The following is a 19,667-nucleotide window of genomic DNA, read 5'->3' on the forward strand; positions in this document are numbered from 1 at the left end:
TTTTTAATGTCCCATATACAGTATAAATATCTAGGCATAATTTTAACTACTGTATAGCAGTATTTAACATAAATGGAAGTGTTCAAATATAATGGAAAACAAAGACAAACATAAATTTTTCCTGCTTATACTGTTTTCCCCTTTCTGAGTGGTCGCCATAACGACAAAGTGTCCTTTTCGTCCTACACAACAAATGACATCGAAAAGAAGCCAGGCTTTGATTACATGTACTCTATGTGCACATCATGGAATAGTAATAGTAATAATAATAATAATAATAATAATAATGATAATGATGATAAAATTTGGCTATTCCCACTACTTCATCACACCTCTGGTTAAAAACAATCATGATTTGGTCTGAACTGATCAGATTACACAATCAAATACACAAATAAGATCTGAGACACTAAAGAAGAGAAGGAGGGAGGGGGAGGGGTTTGGCACTAAGTTTTCTTCAGAGGATTTGCAAAGCCCTGCATCCTGCCAGACGAACCCGTAACAGGAGTTCATCCCTGTATAAGTGATGCTTCTGCCGTGCTTATACTGCTCCAGTTAAGTCTGCAACTTGTGTGTATGTGTGTTGGGTGAGTGTCTGTGTGTGTTTTTGTGTTATGTCAGCCAAGGAGCGAGATGTAGTGACCATTCAGAAAGGGTACGTGGCCCCGAGAGGCCCGGAGGCCGACGGCTGCTTATAAGGCCTCGAACTCGTCGATCCTCTGCTTGGTGTTGCCCTGTCTGATCTGTCGCAGGGTTTTGTATTTGTCTCGGCCGGCCCGGACGTTCTCAGAGTGAAGGAGGTCGTTCTGGGTGTTCTTGGACTCATCACGCGCCTGAGCCAGCTCTGAGGTCAGGGCCTGAGGGCAGAGGAGGAGGAGGAGGAGGAGGAGGAAGAGCATGAGACGAGAGGACAAACAACACCACCATACTGCTGCTTCTACACCTCCAGCATTAAGACACTGTCACATCTCTTGTTCTTCTTCACTCATTCACTTACACTGTGTAGTTTACATTAAGTTTACATTAAATTGAGTAATGAACTGAGGTTTTGTGAGTTTCTTGGTGCTGATGCCAATATTCATATTTGAATCGAATAACCGATTCATTCGACAATCATGTTTATCAATACCCTTTTTTGTACTGATTGCTCCAATAAGGTTCAAACACTTGTGACAAATATGAACTGGAGGCTCAACATTTTGCAGTTTAACATTTAACAATATTATAATAATATTCTAAATGGCCTCAGTGCAGCACTGCAGCAAAATGTAAATAAAAATAACATAAACTGCAAGAATATTTGTCTTATTTCTTGTCAAAATGTTTAATTTCTACTCAAAACTAATCTCTTTCCACTTAAAATAAGACTCATCACCTTAGAAATGATCTTGTTTTTAGATCATTTTCACTTATTTCAAGTGCAAATATGCTTGAAAGAAGTAAAAAGTGTCTAAAAACAAGCTACTTTTTATGTGATGAGTCTTATTTTAAGTATATTGACATTGTTTCGACTAGAAATAAGACAAATATTCTTGGTAAGAGTTTTTAGTTTTTGCAGTGGAGGGCTATGATGCCATACAAGGCCATGAAGCCTACAATGAACTATTACACTTACACTACTGTGTTGTGTGGGGCAAAACTGCATAAATGAGACAGAACCAAAAACTGAATGAACATGACAGAAGCAATATTTTCCTCTAGCTGATGTCATTTCTAAATCAAACCCAGACTCAGATGAGTCCATTACATCAGTCGGGCCTTAGCGCTTCAATAAAACTATGGGATGTGTGGGATCCAGCGAGCTCACCTTCAGCTGCTTCTGGACGCGCTCGTTCTTCTCGGCCTCGGTCAGGCGGTCCTCCTCGTTGCGGTGGTCGTTGATGCCCTCGTTCTGCAGGTCGGCGCTGTGCTCGCTGGCGTTCTCCTCGCTGTCGCTGTTGTCGTCCATGTGGTCGTACATGGGGGGAGGGGGAGGTGGCGGGGGCGCCGTCATCACCATGTGCAGCTCCTCTTTGGTCTTGACCAGGTCGTCCTGGGCCTCCCTGGCCTGGATGAACAACACACACACACACAGGTTAAGTCAGTTTACTCCAGTTTGTGTGTGTTAACCTGAACTCACCGCTGTGCTTCCTGCTGCGTGGACAGTTATCAGGTCAGAGAAAGTGGCTAAACTGACCTAAATCCAGGCCTGGTTACAGTGTTTATGTGTGTTTATCTGCTGCCTCTCACCCTGAGCTGCCATGAGTCGGCCTCCTCCTCCTTGCGTCTCCGGGCCTCCTCCAGCAGGGTGATCTTGGCCGTGTGCTCTGCCAGCTCCGCAGCCTGAAACAGACACGCACCAGGACAAGATTATTAAAGAGCTCAGACGCACACAACAAACACACACTCTGAATATTTAGATTTTTAATTGTTGTTTATGTCGCATGTATGGCAGGTTTGCAGTGTCAAATGTCGGTAACACTTTATAATAAGTACACACTATTAAGCATTAATAAATATTGAATTCTTCATTTATAACGCATGAATACTTATTAGTATGTTTATAATTTTTTTTTTTTTTTTTTTTAGACTTTATTTATTTGCACATAAAAAATAAAACAAAACATTTACTTATCTCTCTTACTAGTAAGAAAGATACGAAAAATAAATGTGCAGGTGAGGTCTGAAACCCGAAAGGCTTATAACATGACCTCACCTTGATCTAACAAATAATTAGTACAGTACAGTAGAAGTACAGTCAAGAAATAATAATCACATACCTTGTGCAAGGTATAGAAATACAGTTGGTGTTTATCAATGATGTGTAAAACATTTTTAACTGTGTTTATAAACTACATACTAATGAGTATTCATGTGTTATAAATGATGAATTGAGTATTTAAAGCTTAACTAATGCTTAATAGTGTGTACTTATTATAAAGTCTCATTGATCTAAGCAACAAACAGTTCAGTTCATATTTTGCTTCATTCTTCATCCACTTGCGTGTAAACACTGAGAACCACTAGACACCTGTCTCCTATCCTGATGTGTTTATGACGGATGTGAAGCCAAGTTACGTAACACTGAGTGAAATTGTTGATAATGCATTTTAATATTCAAATTTAAACGGTCCACAGTGCAGCAGGCTAGACTAATGTAATGCTGTAACAGAAAGTGAAAATCATTGCTTTAACTTTCATTTTTACTCAAAAAAAAGTGAATAAACTATAATGCTGTTGAGGAATTACTCATTTTCATTTTGAAGTGCACATTGTCATATGAATCTGGTCCCCTACAGGCTTCTGTACTAAGACAGTTTCCACAAACAAGCTCCTACAGTAGTGTTGTAAAAATTGTTTTTCATATATTATTGTAACTTCTACCTGACATCTGTGTATGAAACAACCTAAAACATCGTCATCATAAATAAAATGTTAAAATGCTCATTTCTGCCAAATAATCACACTAAAGAAGTTAGTAAACTGTTTGCGTTGTGTTACTTGTGGGTTTAAAGGCACTGAGATAAACATTCACTGTGGTTTCCAGTTAAGTTGTGGCACAGTATTCTGGTGGTTAAACAATCTTAAATTTGATAGTACAGTGACTTTAGCTTCTAAAAGCTTTCTGGACTTTTGTTCCTATTAGTAAAATGTGCAATAATGTGACTATAGAACATGTGAATGTTGAATTGAATGTTTTTGAGGAGCTTGCTTTCTCTTGAGCACCACAATGACATCAACAACAGCTTTTCTTTCCCTCTGTATTTAACACTGCACCTGCTTCAGTGAATGAGAGAGGGTGTGAGCTGGCCACTCAGTGCAAACACAAGGACATTGTTAATGAGTTGTCCGTGCTTTAAAAAGTTGGTGACGACTTCCTCCCGTCTTTTCCCATCACAGTCAGTGGAAGTTAATCCACTGCACAATCTTCTTAGTAAGGTTTAAGTGTACAGTTACAGCGAGTGTCCGTCGGTGCTGCAGTCATAGGAAAACACAGCCTTTCTGTCAGGACTGTTAAAGTGGAAACACACACACACACACACACACACACACACACACACACATGTGGGTGGTCCACAGCCGAGCAGCCAGGGGTGAGGGGGCGGTAAGTCTGAAGTAAGTGGGGTGTGGTCCAGCTAGATGCTACAAAGTGGTTTTGTCTGGAGCTGCAGTAGCGGGGCGCTGCTGAACACACGTTGCTGCTGCAGAGCTGACGAACTAACGAACTAACGGCTACATGTGGACTGAAAACCTGCTGTTGACACATCTGGGACCGTTGTTGCTTAACTCTTAAATAAAATAAAGTAAAATAAACAAAAGACTGACCAGCTGCTCCTGACTCTTCTTCTGGTCCTCGGCGTGGCGGGCCAGCTCCTCTTTAGCCAGCAGGGCGGCCTGGCGCTCGGCCTCCAGACGGGCCGCCTCCTCCTCGGCTCTCCTCCTCTCCTGGTCCAGCATCATGGCTCTCTGCAGCTGCTCCTGCAGGTCTACACCACACACAGAGACACGTGAGACCGACGCTAAGACGGACTACAAAACCACATCGTACTGTATGTGTGATCAGAGAGGTCGCAACTGATGATGATTTGTGATTGAGCCGATAATTATCGTGATCAATGGATACATTGTTTCACCTATGATTAGACAGAAAACCATCCATCATGATAGGTCACATCTTCAAAATGCATGAATCATTTAAAATAAGTCAATTAATTTTCTTTCAATCAACTAAAACTGAATCACAGTTCAATTGATTACATTGGATAAATTCTTATTGTTACTTTTCTTCTACCTATTGCCTATACTCCATTCTGCTTATTTCTTATTAGGTCCTTATAAACTTGTGCCTGTATTTGTTTAGATGATTAACATAATTAATGGTCTCACTTTTCTTCACAATACAACTTGTGTGTTTGTCACTTTGTATTACCACTGATTCATGTGTATTCAGTTCATCTTTTATTATAATTGTATTGTATTTCTTTTATTACACATATCCAGAGTGGTATTATTTTGTTCATTTGTGACATTTGACCAATATCAAAGCTGCTCCACAACATCAGAGCTGCAACAGTGGTAGATATTATCTACAGTATTTTGTTGTTGTGTGCTAACAGCTGCGTTTAGACCAATGAGTGTTGTGCTTGTACTGAAAACAGAGATACAATGGCAAGACAGCAAATGATGGTTTGATAAGATAAAGTTTCAGGAAACTACAAACAAACACACCCTGGACATCAAACTCTGACAAAATGAACCTCCTGGTTTTTTCTATACCTATAATCAACTGGTATTTAAAGCAATTCACTACACTAACAATCACTACAAATCACTTTTATAATAAAACAAAAACCCTTCATAATCTTAATAACTCAAATTTTCTGTAACACTGTAATTTTGTCAACACTTAGCGACCTACTTCCTGAGGCCGATCAGTGCATCTTTCTGCTCAAATGCCTGTAGACAAGATTTTTACCACCACAAACTGGTGGAACTGGAAGTGAAGCATCAGGCCGCTCACACGTGGGTTTTTTTTTTTTTTTTGGTTTGGACAAAAATAGAAACAGGAAACTAATAAATACAGTATTGTTGACCAGGCTTCATGTAAGCAGATTATATAACCACTGAAGTGACTGTTTCATCATCATCAACAGTATCAAAACCTGCACATGTGACCTGTCAGCCTCTCTTTCATCTGCCTGCATAAATCACACATGCTGTAATTATGTGCACATTACACACACACTTTTCTGTTCTCAGGCTGAATGATGGATGGCAGCCACGCCTCCTCCCTCTCTCCCTCCCTCCCCCTCCTCACCTTTCTCTGCCTTCTTGGTCTTCTCCTCAAACTGGTAGAGCCTCATCATCAGATCCTGCTTCTCCCGCTCTATCTGCTCCTTCTCCTTCTCGATGGCCTCCCTCTTCTTCTTCTCGTTCTCCAGCTGGGCCCTGCAGATAACACACAGCAGCCGGTGGTGAGGCGACACAAAGGGCGCTGACACGGCTGATGCATAGTCACCGCACACACACACACACACACACACACACACACACACAACTCACTCACTCACTCTGCATCTGTCCCGGTCACGTGCAGATTACTGAACTCTTTCGGTCAAATGTCGTTTATCTCACGTGATTTGCAGCTGAGCGACGTCAAATTGCTGCACGTTCACAAGCGTCGGGTGACAGTTACCTGTGATTAACCTCCACTTTACAACATCCCATAAACGGTGGCATGACAACAGCTGCGGGAGCTGCAGCTGTGAGACGAGAGTGCGGTCATCGCCAACAGGGAAAGACTGTACTGTAACTCAGTTCATGGCTGCAGCTATTGTTTCATTATTGATTAATAGGTTGATAAGTCAGACATCATTAACATGAGAGCACTAATGATGCCTCTTCCAAAGACCAAGATGTAGTAACATTCATCTTTTATCCTTAGATCTGATTAAAAAACAATTTTGCACTCTAGCTTTTATTCACCCGTTTCTCCAGTTTTATAAAATCACCAGCTTATCTTCTATTTCAGTGTATTTAAATCTTATTTAACTTGTATTTTCTTTTCAGTTTTTTTTTATTTCTTAATTATATTTTGTGTTGTGTCATGTGCAGCACATGTTTAGTTTATTTGTACCAGGGACAATGTAAAAAATAACATTAGTCTCGAGATGAGAAAATATGCTTTGTACTTTCAGTTTTCTTCCTCATGCTACAACATTCTTATTATTAAAATAGTTTTAACTTATTGTACTTCTCCTCAGGTTGCACCAACAAGCTGATTTCTCCCTGACAGTTTCATTAGATTTCAATTTCAGCTTCGCCGGAAACCGTCTGGTCAAACACACACACACACACACACACATACACACACACTGACCGGTCAGAGCTACTGTGTGTGAACCCCAACTGTGTAACTGTGTGTGTCGGGGCCTGGTGATCTAACGGCTCTCTCACTGGTGTTTACTGTGTCGTCTGGGCGCTGTTACATCACTGTGTTTGAACAGCTGTATGGGACAGACAGTGGGCCGACAGCTGTAGCCCAGACCAGGGTCAACATCCATTCACTTTCAGTTCAGGCAGTTCAGGAAGTGCATTTCCCACACTCGAAGAGGAATGCTGCATTATTACCCAATGACTGGTACTTTCACTTTTACGTTTTATGGCCTTAAAACAATCGATCAATTCATCAAGAAAACACTTGCACATAACCGTTAGTTGCAGCTGTAAAACTCTTGTTGGTGCAAAGAGGGAACATATTCAGAGATGTAAAGTCAAAAAATATTGCTGGACCACATAAATAAAATCTAATTCAGTGTTAATATACTGTATTTTGTAAATATTGGTGTATTATTGTTTTGAAAATTGAATTATGTAAAACCAGACATTAAATAATCAGACTGAGCATGAATGGAGCTGAAATTCAGTGAACAATTAAATGAATTATCACCCAGTAGAAGTCAAACCGCCACAATTTTAGGCTGAGAAAAAACAACTGAGTGTCTCAAAACATCCCTTAAAAAACAAGATTTAGACCCTTGTTGTCTGTTATTTTGTGACAGTGTTGACGTTTCTCTGCGTACCTCTCCATCTGCTTCTGATGCTTCTCCTCCCGGGCCTGGACCTTCATCTGCTGCACCTCGATGGTGTCGGGCTTGCGGCGGCGCATGTACAGCTCGTGGTTGCCCATGCACAGCTGTAGGATGCGCTTGTTGATGCGCAGTCTCGGAGCGTAAAACACAAAGTCCTGACATTTGGAGAAGAGACAAACAAACAATGAGGGTGACAAGTGAACACAAGGGCCAAATAAACCTCCTGCTGCTGCTGCTGCTGCTGCTGCTGCTGCTGCTCCCTTTCTGTCGATTGTGCTCTGCTGATAAAGGACAAAGACTGCGAGCAGGTGCAGGGAAACCTTAAATACAGATTACTGATAGAAAACACTTGTACTCAGTCTGCTCCACTTATACTGCAGCCTGAGGGACCCAGATACACCACTTATACTCCTCTGTGTGTGTGTGTGTGTGTATGTGTGTGTGTTTGGAGTCCAGCACTTAATAGCACTACCTGGAAACTGGCCCTGGATAATGTGTATGCTGGGTCAGACTGAGGATGTGTCTAATGGGTCTTGATACATGATACGGAGATGCTGCTGCTGCCAGGAGAAGGGAAGCTGAGCTGAAATAAAGAGCTGAATTCCACCTAAAGACGAACAGGAACTTCTAAATCTGTCGTGGAAAAAAAGGAGGCGGAGGGTGTTGGTGTTGACTCACCGGAGATTTTTTGTCAATGGGCTTGATAATGAACTTCTTATCGTTGAAGGAAATGTTTCTGATCTCACTCCAGGGGAAGCCGATCTTTGGGGTCAATCTGAGGAAGCGACAACACAAACATGAGCGTTATCCTGTGATACTTGGCTGCAAAAACACACTCACTCTGAGGGAAAGCACGCTGAAGGTGTTATTAGAAGATTATTGAAAGAGGTGGATCATTGAAAAAAAAAAAGGACAATTGCAACACTAGCAACCCAACCCAAAACAATCAGTGAGCAGACTCCAGCTTGAACCGAAGCACCAGAGAGGAGTTCACACCCATCTCAGCGTGTTTGCACTGGCTTCCTGTTTCGCTTGGAATCGATTTTAAAATTTTATCACAAGTTTATAAGACTTGAAATTGTTTAGCAGCACTTAGCTGACTGCCTCTCCCTCCAATCATCAAATACTGCCGGTTTAAAGGGTTCACTAGTTAAGACAAAGAGGAAACAGATATCTTAATCCTGATTCAAGTCATTTTTATTCTTACTTACCAAATCTTATTGAATGTTTGTATTTTTATTCTTTTTTTTTTTTAAGCAACGCTGCATTTACTGATTGATTGGTTCGGTCATTTTTCAAGCAAAATGCCAAATACATACGTCATATGAGTCTGAAGGCTGTGACTGCGAACATGGATTTCTGTATATCCACTGTTGAAGTGCGAGGGATGAATCTGCGGGTGTGGCTCACCGTTCTATTGTGCCAGACGCACTGAACGGATGCCAGTCTCATTCAACACAATACAAAGTAGTACTGTAAACATTGACAAGCCGATAGTGTTGTAATCTAGAAAAGCAGCCATCCAGCACGACCTCGCAGCGAAACTCTGCTGTGAAACCGGCCGCTGCCCGACTGGAATTTGACTCCGTTCCCGAGCCTGACACACGCTCGTGGAATTGACTAAACAATGTGGAAGTTATCACAACAATTGAACATTTCTCTGTCAGAGAGTCTTGAGATTTATTGAGCTGCAGATCGATAGATTCATGTCTGTCGGTCAGACCACAGCTGGTGCAGCTGGATTTCATTACAAAGCCTCTGGTTTTTTCTGCATAATGTATTGATGAATAAAGTATTGTGGGATATATTAGCACTTGGTAGAAATGTCTGGGTACCGATGCAGAGTAAAACTGTGAACTGCAATTACTTGTTTCTTTGTTTTGTTGGATTATATTTTCATTTGCCATTACTGGTGCATCTGATTATTTTTTGATTTGTTTGTTTGTTCCACAAAATGTCAAACATAATGAAAACAGTCTGATTACAACAAAAACAAGGAGATATTTTCAAATTGTTTCTTTTGTCCTATTAACAAAACCAGAAATAGTCTGATTATAATTATACAAAACAGGCAAAAGTAGTAAATCCTCACACTGAGAAGCAGAAACCAGCTTTTTTGTTTTAATATGTTTACTATAAAAATGACTCTGGGCCTGCAACTAATGATTACTTTAATTATTTCCATGATTAATTGTTTTTTTTTCCTGTCAATCTATGAAAAACCTTTGCAGCTATTTGTTTCTGCTCTAAATGAGTGCGTGAAAAAACAACTTCAGATACACAATACTAATTACTACCTTTGTACGATTCATTTCAATCATTTAATTTGTCGTAATTTGCGATTTGTAATTTTGAATAAGTGACTCTGGAAATGAAATGCTGTGTGTGTTTGACTTCAGTTGCTAAGAGCTAAAACTCTGGGCTCTAGGAAACCTCTAGAAACTCTGTCCTTTGGAAAAAAAAAAGAAAAGAAAAAAAAAGAGCAGTGCTGTGGTCGGAGCAACAAGGAGTTAAACCAGCACCAGACACTGCGCCTTGGCGAAGCCTTGACTGAACTGCTGCATTGTGGGCCGGCTGCCCTCATTGGAGAGACAGTGTTGTAGGTTAGCCTCACATTCTTAAGTGCCGCACAGCTTGAAAAACCAGTCGGCGTAGTCATGGCTACAGCAGAGGGCACCGTGGAGGAGAGGCATTTCTTTTTTTGCTGATCCCAGGGAGCACATAAAGAGACAGACTCACACACACACACACACACACAACACAACACAACACAACACAAGAGCTTTGTATGTTCCTCCACAATGCGTTTCCCACTTGTTGGGAGGTTTCATACCGCAGTAAAGTCACAATCTGGGACGAATGAGACGGCAGATGAACTTTCACACAATAGCAGTTACGAGTAATTAAATCATTTAGACTTGACAGGAACCTCCTGTGCTCATATGAGACGAGGAAGCTCCAGTTAAAGGTTCAATTAGACGCCTCATGGGGCAGCCGGCTGCTTAAACGCTGTCATTACCCTGCCACCGACGAGCTGCATTCAACTCCTTCCACTGAAAAGGCGGACAAAGTAGACCAAACTGCTTTTCAATAGACGCTGGCATGAAAGCTGACACACACACACAGTGCAGCCGTGCTTTTAATACGGAAAGAGCGACAATCTGGCAGCGAACAAACAACACGACCGAGCCAGAGGAGGAGGACGGCTGGAGGGATTTCCAGCTCGGGGTCAGTGACTGAAAGGCGAGTCACGTGGGGATGAAGAGTTCCCCCCCCTTCAACACAGTGTGTTTCACTTCAGTGAACCCCGCAGACCGGAGGCCACCCACCACAGGAGCTCTCAGACCTCATTTTCGCCCAAATAGTCGGTGATTACCTCCCCAAACTGTCTTGTCCTAGAAACAAAGTGGCAATCACAGGCCAGACTGGCTGCAGTGCTGACAGCCTGCCAGGTCTCTAAAAAAAAGTAGGTTTCCCTTTGACCACACTGCTTCAAAAGGGATAGAAATCACCTAAACAAACAAATACAAAACAGGAATATTTCTTTTTTTTTCTGCCACACTGTGTGCAGGAGGAGAAAGGAGAAGTGGGTAGTGATTAACTACAGAGATGGACCTCGCCCCTGCGCTTCTTGTTTCTTGAGGCTGAAACGAGCAATGGATTAAGAGGAAAATGAAGGTCTGCAAAAGGACAGCACAGATTTTATTTAAGTTGAACTATCTGCAGTATAAACGGTGCACAAGTGTGTGGCTGTGTTGAGACTGTGTCAAGCAAAAAACATATTTTCTGACAAAATTGTGCCCGAAAACCTTGAGATAAAAACTGATTTGCTGAGATGCTGCATGAGTGAGTTACTGTAAGTAAACTGCTGAGTCTGAATGTTACAGCTCCTCCTAAAGACTGTATCCATCTGGCCTTGATTGTCACTCCTGTCATACTGTCTTGCTGCGAAACAGGATGAGTGATTAAGTGCAGACGTGGACCTGGCCCAGCCTGTTTAGCTCTGTGTGTGTGTGTGTGTGTGTGTCACAGGGCTGCAGCGAGACACAAGAACACAGACACCAACCAACAACACGGCTGTTTGCTCCGAGGGTCTGTCCTAACACAATGCTTACTTGTCTTCCTTCTCGTAGATGTTGAGTCCCAGGGCGTCCACTCCCAGCAGCAGCTCTGTCCCCTTCTTGTTCTTGATCTCAAAGTAGTTGACTCCGTACATTTCCAGGTCCTGGGCGATCTTCAGGTACTCCAGCATGGCGTCCTCCCTGCGAGGATGGACAACGGAGATACAGGAAATTAGCCGCTGTTGTTTAGTTTTTTTTGTTTTGTTTTGTTTTTATTATTTGCATTTTATTCGCGACTTTATATCAAAAACATTTCACACTCACTTCAGCATCCCGCGGTGCTCCTCGTGCCACACCTGGATCCTCTCCTCCCACTGCTCTCTGGACAGCTCGTGCTGCTCCTGGACTCTGCAGACGGGGAGGGAGAAGACGACAAAGATCAGCCCCCGACCACCGCACAAACCGCTAACAGACAAGACCATCTGATAATCTCTGATGTTTGAAGCAACATTATGGGTCATTTTCATACAAACGCATTATGCAAAGCTCATCTTCGTGATGGCACAGTGGACATTTCCCTGAGGTGCAGTGTTTTTCCTTGTCTGCACCAGTTTGGCACTGTGGTTGCTTCTCGTGCACCACAGCCAGAGGGAAAAAGCACAATAAGGGGTGTGACACCGGGTGCTGTGGCAAACCAGTGACACTGGAATCCAGTGCCAAGACAGACATGTTTTTTTTTTAGCTTGTAATAACAATAATACAAAACATCTGTCCTCCTCTTCAGTACTGTACATCAAATCAACTGTTGAGGCTTATTCACTCTTGACAGCTCTTTTAGTTGGTGCAGATCTCTGGAGACGCTGCCGACCTCTGGACCGACACAGATCACACGCTGCAGAAAAGTGCAACGACCTCCCGACTCCTGACATATTCAGAAATGTCAACTTGCCGTTTGTTCCTGACGGGTACAACACTTTCCAGTTGGTCCAGACTCTCCTCTCTCCAAACTCAATGAATCACTGGAGCTGAATGGAGACGATACCAGTTCCCGACACGCCCTGCCACGGTGTCGCTTCCTATCTGTCCCTCGTTATTAAGCCTCATTATGACAATATCAAATCAATGTCTGCTTTCCTTTTGGCTGCAGCTGAGGCCACTTTGTATCCGGTACTGTCATTAAATTAATCATGCAAAGCAGTTTCATCTCCATCTCGAGTGCATATGCATGTATCATATAAATTTTCTAACTCGCTCCCCTCTGATCTCACCTGTGTGGCAGCAGACGTTCAGACAGCAGGTATCCGGGCCGGTGGACCTCGTTGTTGTAGTCTCCGAACTTGGCCTGGACGGAGTAGGAGGCGAGCAGCACGGCGGTCTCTGGCGGACAGTAGACCTCATCGGTCAGGATGGTCTCCTTCACCTGCAGGAAGAACAGCTTCTGCGTGATGTCCTGGATCAGCTCCTCGGACACGTCCTCCGGGAAGAACTTGGCCCGAAACTTAAACTGGAGCGGGTTGTCTTTCTTCACGTCCTGGGACGACACCTGTCGATGAATGAATTAAAGCAGAATTACAAACTGTTTTGTTTTTGTTTTATGTTATTTTTATTCTCTTCTTCCTCTTGTGTGCCGCATATAAGGATGTGGTTTTCTTTCTGTAATAATTATGTGAGTGTCAAATTTGTTTGATATATCCTGTTTGGAAAAGAAAGTCAATTTAAAAAAAATACAGTTTTACAGCAGGTCTGTTTGAGCGTTAAAGGAAAACATAGACATTAAATAGCTAGACAGCCCATTAGCTTCCTTGTGTAGAGTGAGATTAGAGGATTGATCTCTCTCTTAGCCTTTGGCTTAGCCTACAGAAAGTCAGGAAAAAAACACTTAGCCTAGTAATATGCATCTTATGCTTCATCTGATTTGTTCAGCACAAAAACTATGTACATATATTATAAAGTGTAAAAACGTCAAGTTGGTGCATCAAACTATTTCTTGGCTTCTGTTTCCAGTCTTCACGCTAAGCTAAGACAGCAGCTCTGTTGTCTCCAGCTACGACCGACAAACTGAAAGTGGATAGTTCAGAGAGTTGTGATGATGATTATGCAAAAATATTACCACTGTACAATGTTCTCTCTTTAAAACCTGTGCTACTGGCTAACACGGTATTACCACATAAATCCTGTGTGTCAACACTTTACAAGTAGGAAACAATACGTTCTGCAGTTTCACGGGCGCCCTGCCCTTTCCAAAAAGGGATCTACCGTTCTCATTCAGTGGAAATAGACTTTTAATAACTCCCAGCTACAGTACAGTATGTGTTTACACAATGTGCCTCTTCCTCTAATTTCAAAGCAGGAACCAAGCGGTCTTGATAGAGAGAATGGGGCCGTGCACGACCGGGAATATTCCAGTTTGAGCTTTGCATTGTGCTGATGAGCTGCAGCGCACTGTCAGCACACAGTGTACAGTTTACTGCTGCTGACCGAGGCAGGCGTAACCTTTTCTCTCTCGCTGCGACCCTCCTTTATTATTAGGAAGTGCAAAGAGGCAATATGGAAGTTTCTCTAGATGGATTAAATGTGGTTTCCTACGTTTGTTTCCGTCAGGGAGGCATCCAGCAGAAAACATCTCTTCAGCCCCATTAGACAGCGACGGTCTCGTTCTGCTCACTACATTATTCACAACGTCTGATCAATGTTGTGCGTTAAAGGCAGTAGAGTCAGGTGCATGTTAAAGGGATAGTTCAACATTTTGGCAAATTGGCCCATTGCCATAATCGCTATAGTCATAGCAGTAGGTTCATTACCTTTAATTGTAGGTGTAAGCTATTTTCAGTACGGCGGAACGCAGCAGCTGGCTGCTCAGAGCTACGCTATGGAGGCTAAGGGAATTTCTTGGTTTCCCTCATTAAACTCATCAAATTCAACATCCCAAAACTCCACAGCGCTTTTGTAGACAAGTTGTGACCTGCACAACCGCCACGCTATGAGATAATGACGGAACGATACGAAACGGAGCCGTTTTCGAGGTAAATACAGGGTAAATACGGAGACTGCTTGCTGAAAAACTGTCCCTGAACTCAACGCGCATCAGCGGTTTTGTATGAATTTACCTCGAAAACGGCTCCGTTTCGTATCGTTCCGTCATTATCTCATAGCGTGGTGGTTGTGCAGCTCACAACTTGTCTACAAAAGCGCTGTGGAGTTTTGGGATTTTGTATTTGATGAGTTTAATGAGGGAAACCAAGAAATTCCGTTAGCCTCCATAGCGTAGCTCTGAGCAGCCTGCTGCTGCGCTCCGCTGTACTAAAAATAGCTTACACCTACAATTAAAGGTAACGAACCTACTGCTATGACTATAGCAATTATGGCAATGGGCCAATTTGCCAAAATGTTGAACTATCCCTTTAAAAAACTGCTCTGATTTTTACACTGCAGTCCTACATATCATCCAAACACACCAGCTTTTCTATTGCACACTTTTTTTTCTTCGCATCCAAAACTTGCGCCGAAATTACCCACAATGCAACACCACCATTTTCAGTTTAGTCTGATTGTGCGCTCCATAAGAACTAAGGAGTGAGATTTTTCAACTTCTTCAGAAACCTCCCCTGCAGTCGAAACTTCAACTCTAAGGAACTGAGTAACACCAAGTTTGCAATCCAAGATGGCTGCTCCGTGCATCCACACTGACTTAATTCAATTCAATTCAATTCTTAAGCTGTATATTAACCTGTTTATTAATCATTTAGTCCTGTTTTTACATCATCATTAAGTTAGTTATACTGACAGTACTGTGCAGCTTCCACCTGTTGACCTGTTGTGTTGCTTTCACACACAATCATGCAGCTGGTTGTGATTGGCAGCTTACATAAGGATTGCTTTTGCAACTTGTTACGACTCAAACCGACACGAGACAGTTTTTTCTTTTTCTTGTTTTTTTCTGCAGACACGACAGACTTCTACAAAACCTGTTCTCCTTTAAGAGCCTGTAAGTAGAGAACCAACTGGTCTAAAAACAAAAAAAAAAAACTGCAGGTCGATCATATAGAACCGTGGCAGCAAAACAATCTGGAAATTTTTCCTGTGTCCTCTTTGACTTTATTCTTCTGCTCTGTTCCGGTCACAGCCTTTGAATTGGTTAGATCACTGGTCTCAGGTCTTACAGTTAGTGAAGTCCAGCTAACCCGTGTTTACTCAGGGCAAACACAGAAGAGGCAGAAGCCGTTATGGTTCACAGAGAGGTCACGCTGTTGTCCAACAATCCACCTCCAGCAGCTGATTACATGTACAGCTCAGCGGCAGAGTCAGAAAGTCAAAAATAAGCCGCCATGTCCCGAGTGGAACCTCGATGCAGCATACGATTATGTACATACTGTAATATGGTGGCTACTGATTGACTGAAAGGCAAACAGTGAAGGTCTGATCGTATCGTCCCCTTCAGAAGAATGCATTCTTTCTCTCTTACTCCACAAAGAGCAGTGTTGCAAAATCTGAATTGTCGGGACTTGATACATTGAAAAAAAAAAATGACCCGAGTAGGTGGAGGGTTTCATGATGTGTAATGAAAGCGGAATTTTACTTTGTTTAAAAAGGGAAATATTATGTCAACAACTTTGAAAACAAATGAGATGAAGTTTCTAAAAATAACACAATGATGTATAACTGTATCTATAGTTACTGTAGCCTACTGTCATTTATGACTAACTCATGATGGAGGATTACAACACAGAGTGGAGGATTTTTATGAGACAAAGTCAAGCAGCAAACATCTTATTTTAGCTGCGTCTTACCTTTTTGTCCAGTTTCAGCCAGGTGTGGTATCTTTTCTCGTCCATGTACTGAAGTCCAAAGTACCAGACCTCACGTACGCCGATGGTTTTCACCACCTGCACAGAAGAAGGCCAGTCTTAAAACACAGCAGCTCTGCTTACAAAAGACTATTATTGATTATCATTAGCTGCGGTTTGTTTTCTCATTAATTCATTGACAGTTTAGCCAATGAAATACCCAATAGTATTCAATTTACCGTCATACATTATGAAGAGAAGCCAAAAATAAACCCTCGCATTCATTTTTTTCACCATTTTTGTTTGACAAATTATAAAAATCACTAAAAATGATCAACTTATTATCAATATAGTTGGTGGTTTTTTTTACAAATGAACTTTTAAGGGGACGTACTGAGCTACCAGTATCACACATCCTCCCCTGTTGCTTGGTAATGATACAAACTGTAGTCAACTACTGTCAAGATAAAACACAGTGCTTTTCAAAACACAGTTTATTTAATATCTACAGGAAGTCAGCTAAAGTTGAGGATGTCCTACTGATGCTTAACTTTGGTCATTGAGGTGCAGAAACAACAACATTAAACACTATCGATATCGCTATATAATAATTATTAATTCATACATTTTCTCATAAAATGTGAGAAAACTGTGGAGAAAATGCACTTCGCAATGTGATGAATTCCTACGTGAAGTCTTTCGAATTGCTTGTTGTTTTCTGACCCAAATCCCCCAAAATCAATTACATTCATTTCACATCGTTTTTTCGCTTAAAAAATGTAATGAACAAAACAACGACTGCAGATTAATCATCTGTGGGTTTACTAACTGATTAATAACTAATAATGTCAGTTGCAACTGGCTCCTGAGCCGTTAATGAAAGAGACCAGAGGCTGTGGTTTTAGTTTAAAGTGTATGAGGATCGTCGTGGGAGGAAGTCGACATATTTATAACCGAATCCAACCCATGTCATTCTGAGCAGCTCCTATACCGTTTCAAACAAAGCGGTGCTATTGTTTGAGCTTCGAGGGGGAGTGAGACTGGACCAGCATCCTGTCTCCGACTCCAGGAACATACTGAGAAGACCGGACCGGAGCGCCCCCAGCTTTACAAGGCAGCCCGTTAGTTTTCCCGGCAAGTCTGCAGCAGCCAGAACTCACCGTTATTATCGTTATTAATATTAACGTCTAAAAAGGCAGATTATGAGCACAGTTTTTCAACCGCACTGGAAACATCAATCTAACCTCGGAAGAATGTCGTCACATCAGCAGTTCTTCGACTTGTTCAACCAGTATTTTTCGACTGTGCAGCAGCTGAGGCACAGAAGAGTGAAAACCCAGTTATAGATCTGGAATAATCACTTGCGCTGCAGGAGGAGCTGCCATTTTCCACTGGCCTCCGAGAGAAACCTCAACGACCAGAGGCTCTTTATGGCCGTCAGACAGGGAGAGTCATTTTTCCAACAGCATCGTGCAGGAATTCATCTTTTTATGTGTGTGTGTGTGTGTGTGTATGTGTGTGTGTTAAGTTAGACGGGCCCTTATTGAATGCATCCCTGCCACATTCCCCACCCAGTCAGCAGGTGAGGTGCTAAGTTTCCTCGATAAACTGTGACTCAACACTCTGGCACTTCGGCCAAACCCCAGTCCCAATGATAAGCTCCAGCCAAGGTTCAAATTAAAAATCAGCCCCTCCGCCCCCCCCCCCCCCCAGTCTCTCTCAGCGGGCGACACAAAATACAGGGCAGGCCGACCTGTGGGAGTGAAGATGAATGGCTTTTTCTGATGGATTGTATTTAGCACAGCGCCGCCGCCGACAACAACAAGCGCGAGAATGGAGCCTGAAATGAGAGAGCACTCGAGGCCGCCGCATCTCACCTGTAATGAAACTCATACAGTAAGCTCCCCCTGAAAACAATCGGCCCTTTTCATGCTGCTTTTTTCCCTTTGGGGTCGGCAGACTGGGAGGCAGAGACAGCGAGCAGCGAGAACACAGACACCTTGAAGCAAAGATTGTTTCTTGTTAACCGTTAGAAGCTGAAAAGCGATTTCCTCCTGCGCGACTTGCCAACTTCTAATAACACCACGCTTGACTTGACAAATAAATAAACTACCTTCCATAATGTGCTGAACATGCTATGTGCTCCCGCTGATAAAGGATACTGAAAATAATAGAGTTCATTAGAGGAGGATTAAATCTGAATCTGGGGACACAGGTTCAGTAAACTGACATTGCTTTGGCAGGCTGCCTCCACTTTAATGGGTTGCTAGTTTGCTCCAATGTACGTCAAGAGCTATTAACACCTCGGATACTCGCTCTAAGTAAGATTACTGAGAGCAGAGCACTCCCATGCAACAAGAAGGATTTTTGCAGGGGTTGATCTAGTTAAATAAAAAGACAAATTCAATCTGAATTTGAATGTTTATAAGACTTTGTTTGCTACAGTAAATCTGTTAGTGACTGTATCCAACCCTCGAAAAAAATGATCCCCTATACAGTATATCAAAACCGAAGGCCAAACTCAGTGAGAGCAGCGTTTTATGAGCAGAAGCATAAGTCTAACTTCATTCTGGCAATGATTAAAAAAAAAAAAAAAAAAAACCTGTAAACTCCGTGAAACATTTGCAGTCGAGTTGAAGGGACTAAAATCTTTACAGATTCTGTGTCGGGGGGCAAAAGTCAGTCGGCGTGACTCGAGTGAGTCTGCAGCCTCGTGTATCACACTCGTCTGTCAAGAGAGAGTGAAAGTTTCCCGGTCTTGGTTAAGAGGGGTAGCGCTCCGGCCCTGTGGCGAGGGAGAAGGAATGCCACTGGGCTGAGACGGCATTACTCACTGCATCCTCTCTGGGCTGAGTAACGTGGAGTCAGTCCTCCAGCGGGCCGAGGGAGGGAGGGGTTCGTCCGGGGAGCAGGGCCCCAAATAGGGACCGACCGGTACAAAGATGAAGGAGCGTGTCGGAGGGGAGGTGGGTGGGCACTGGCCCAAAGGAAACTGCTCTGTTGCCGTCAGACCACACACTCATTGTGAACGGTGAAGGGAGCGTTACAAAACCAAAATCCTGCAGCGTGTTCCCTCTCTTCACTTTGCAGCCATATTATACATATCTTTATATAAATACACAAACATCTATAGCTGTAGTTTTGATATGCGTGTCTGGTGTCTTACATGAATCTGTTCCATATGTTGCTCTTGGCACCTGTCGGACACATAACTCAGACTTGGATTCAGTTCAAGATATGTATTAAAAACT

At 42.6% G+C, this 19,667-nt stretch overlaps 1 protein-coding gene across 1 annotated transcript in view; it reads right to left on the bottom strand.

Moving 5' to 3' along the window:
- ezrb (ezrin b) overlaps positions 1 to 19,667 on the bottom strand; it is a 28,788-nt gene continuing 9,121 nt past the window's right edge. The window contains exons 3-13 of the mRNA XM_085771568.1: positions 16,420 to 16,515; positions 12,901 to 13,175; positions 11,957 to 12,040; positions 11,687 to 11,833; positions 8,250 to 8,346; positions 7,563 to 7,726; positions 5,798 to 5,928; positions 4,306 to 4,466; positions 2,230 to 2,322; positions 1,808 to 2,047; positions 1 to 857 (exon numbers count right to left, since the gene is read on the bottom strand). Of these exons, the coding sequence (XP_085627694.1) occupies positions 693 to 857; positions 1,808 to 2,047; positions 2,230 to 2,322; positions 4,306 to 4,466; positions 5,798 to 5,928; positions 7,563 to 7,726; positions 8,250 to 8,346; positions 11,687 to 11,833; positions 11,957 to 12,040; positions 12,901 to 13,175; positions 16,420 to 16,515 (1,653 nt within the window). The 3' untranslated portion in view covers positions 1 to 692. The remainder of the gene's footprint in view (positions 858 to 1,807; positions 2,048 to 2,229; positions 2,323 to 4,305; positions 4,467 to 5,797; positions 5,929 to 7,562; positions 7,727 to 8,249; positions 8,347 to 11,686; positions 11,834 to 11,956; positions 12,041 to 12,900; positions 13,176 to 16,419; positions 16,516 to 19,667) is intronic.

Source organism: Trachurus japonicus, chromosome 24, assembly GCF_045865225.1.
Source record: "Trachurus japonicus isolate A0001 chromosome 24, Traja_1.0".
Lineage (NCBI taxonomy): Eukaryota > Metazoa > Chordata > Actinopteri > Carangiformes > Carangidae > Trachurus > Trachurus japonicus.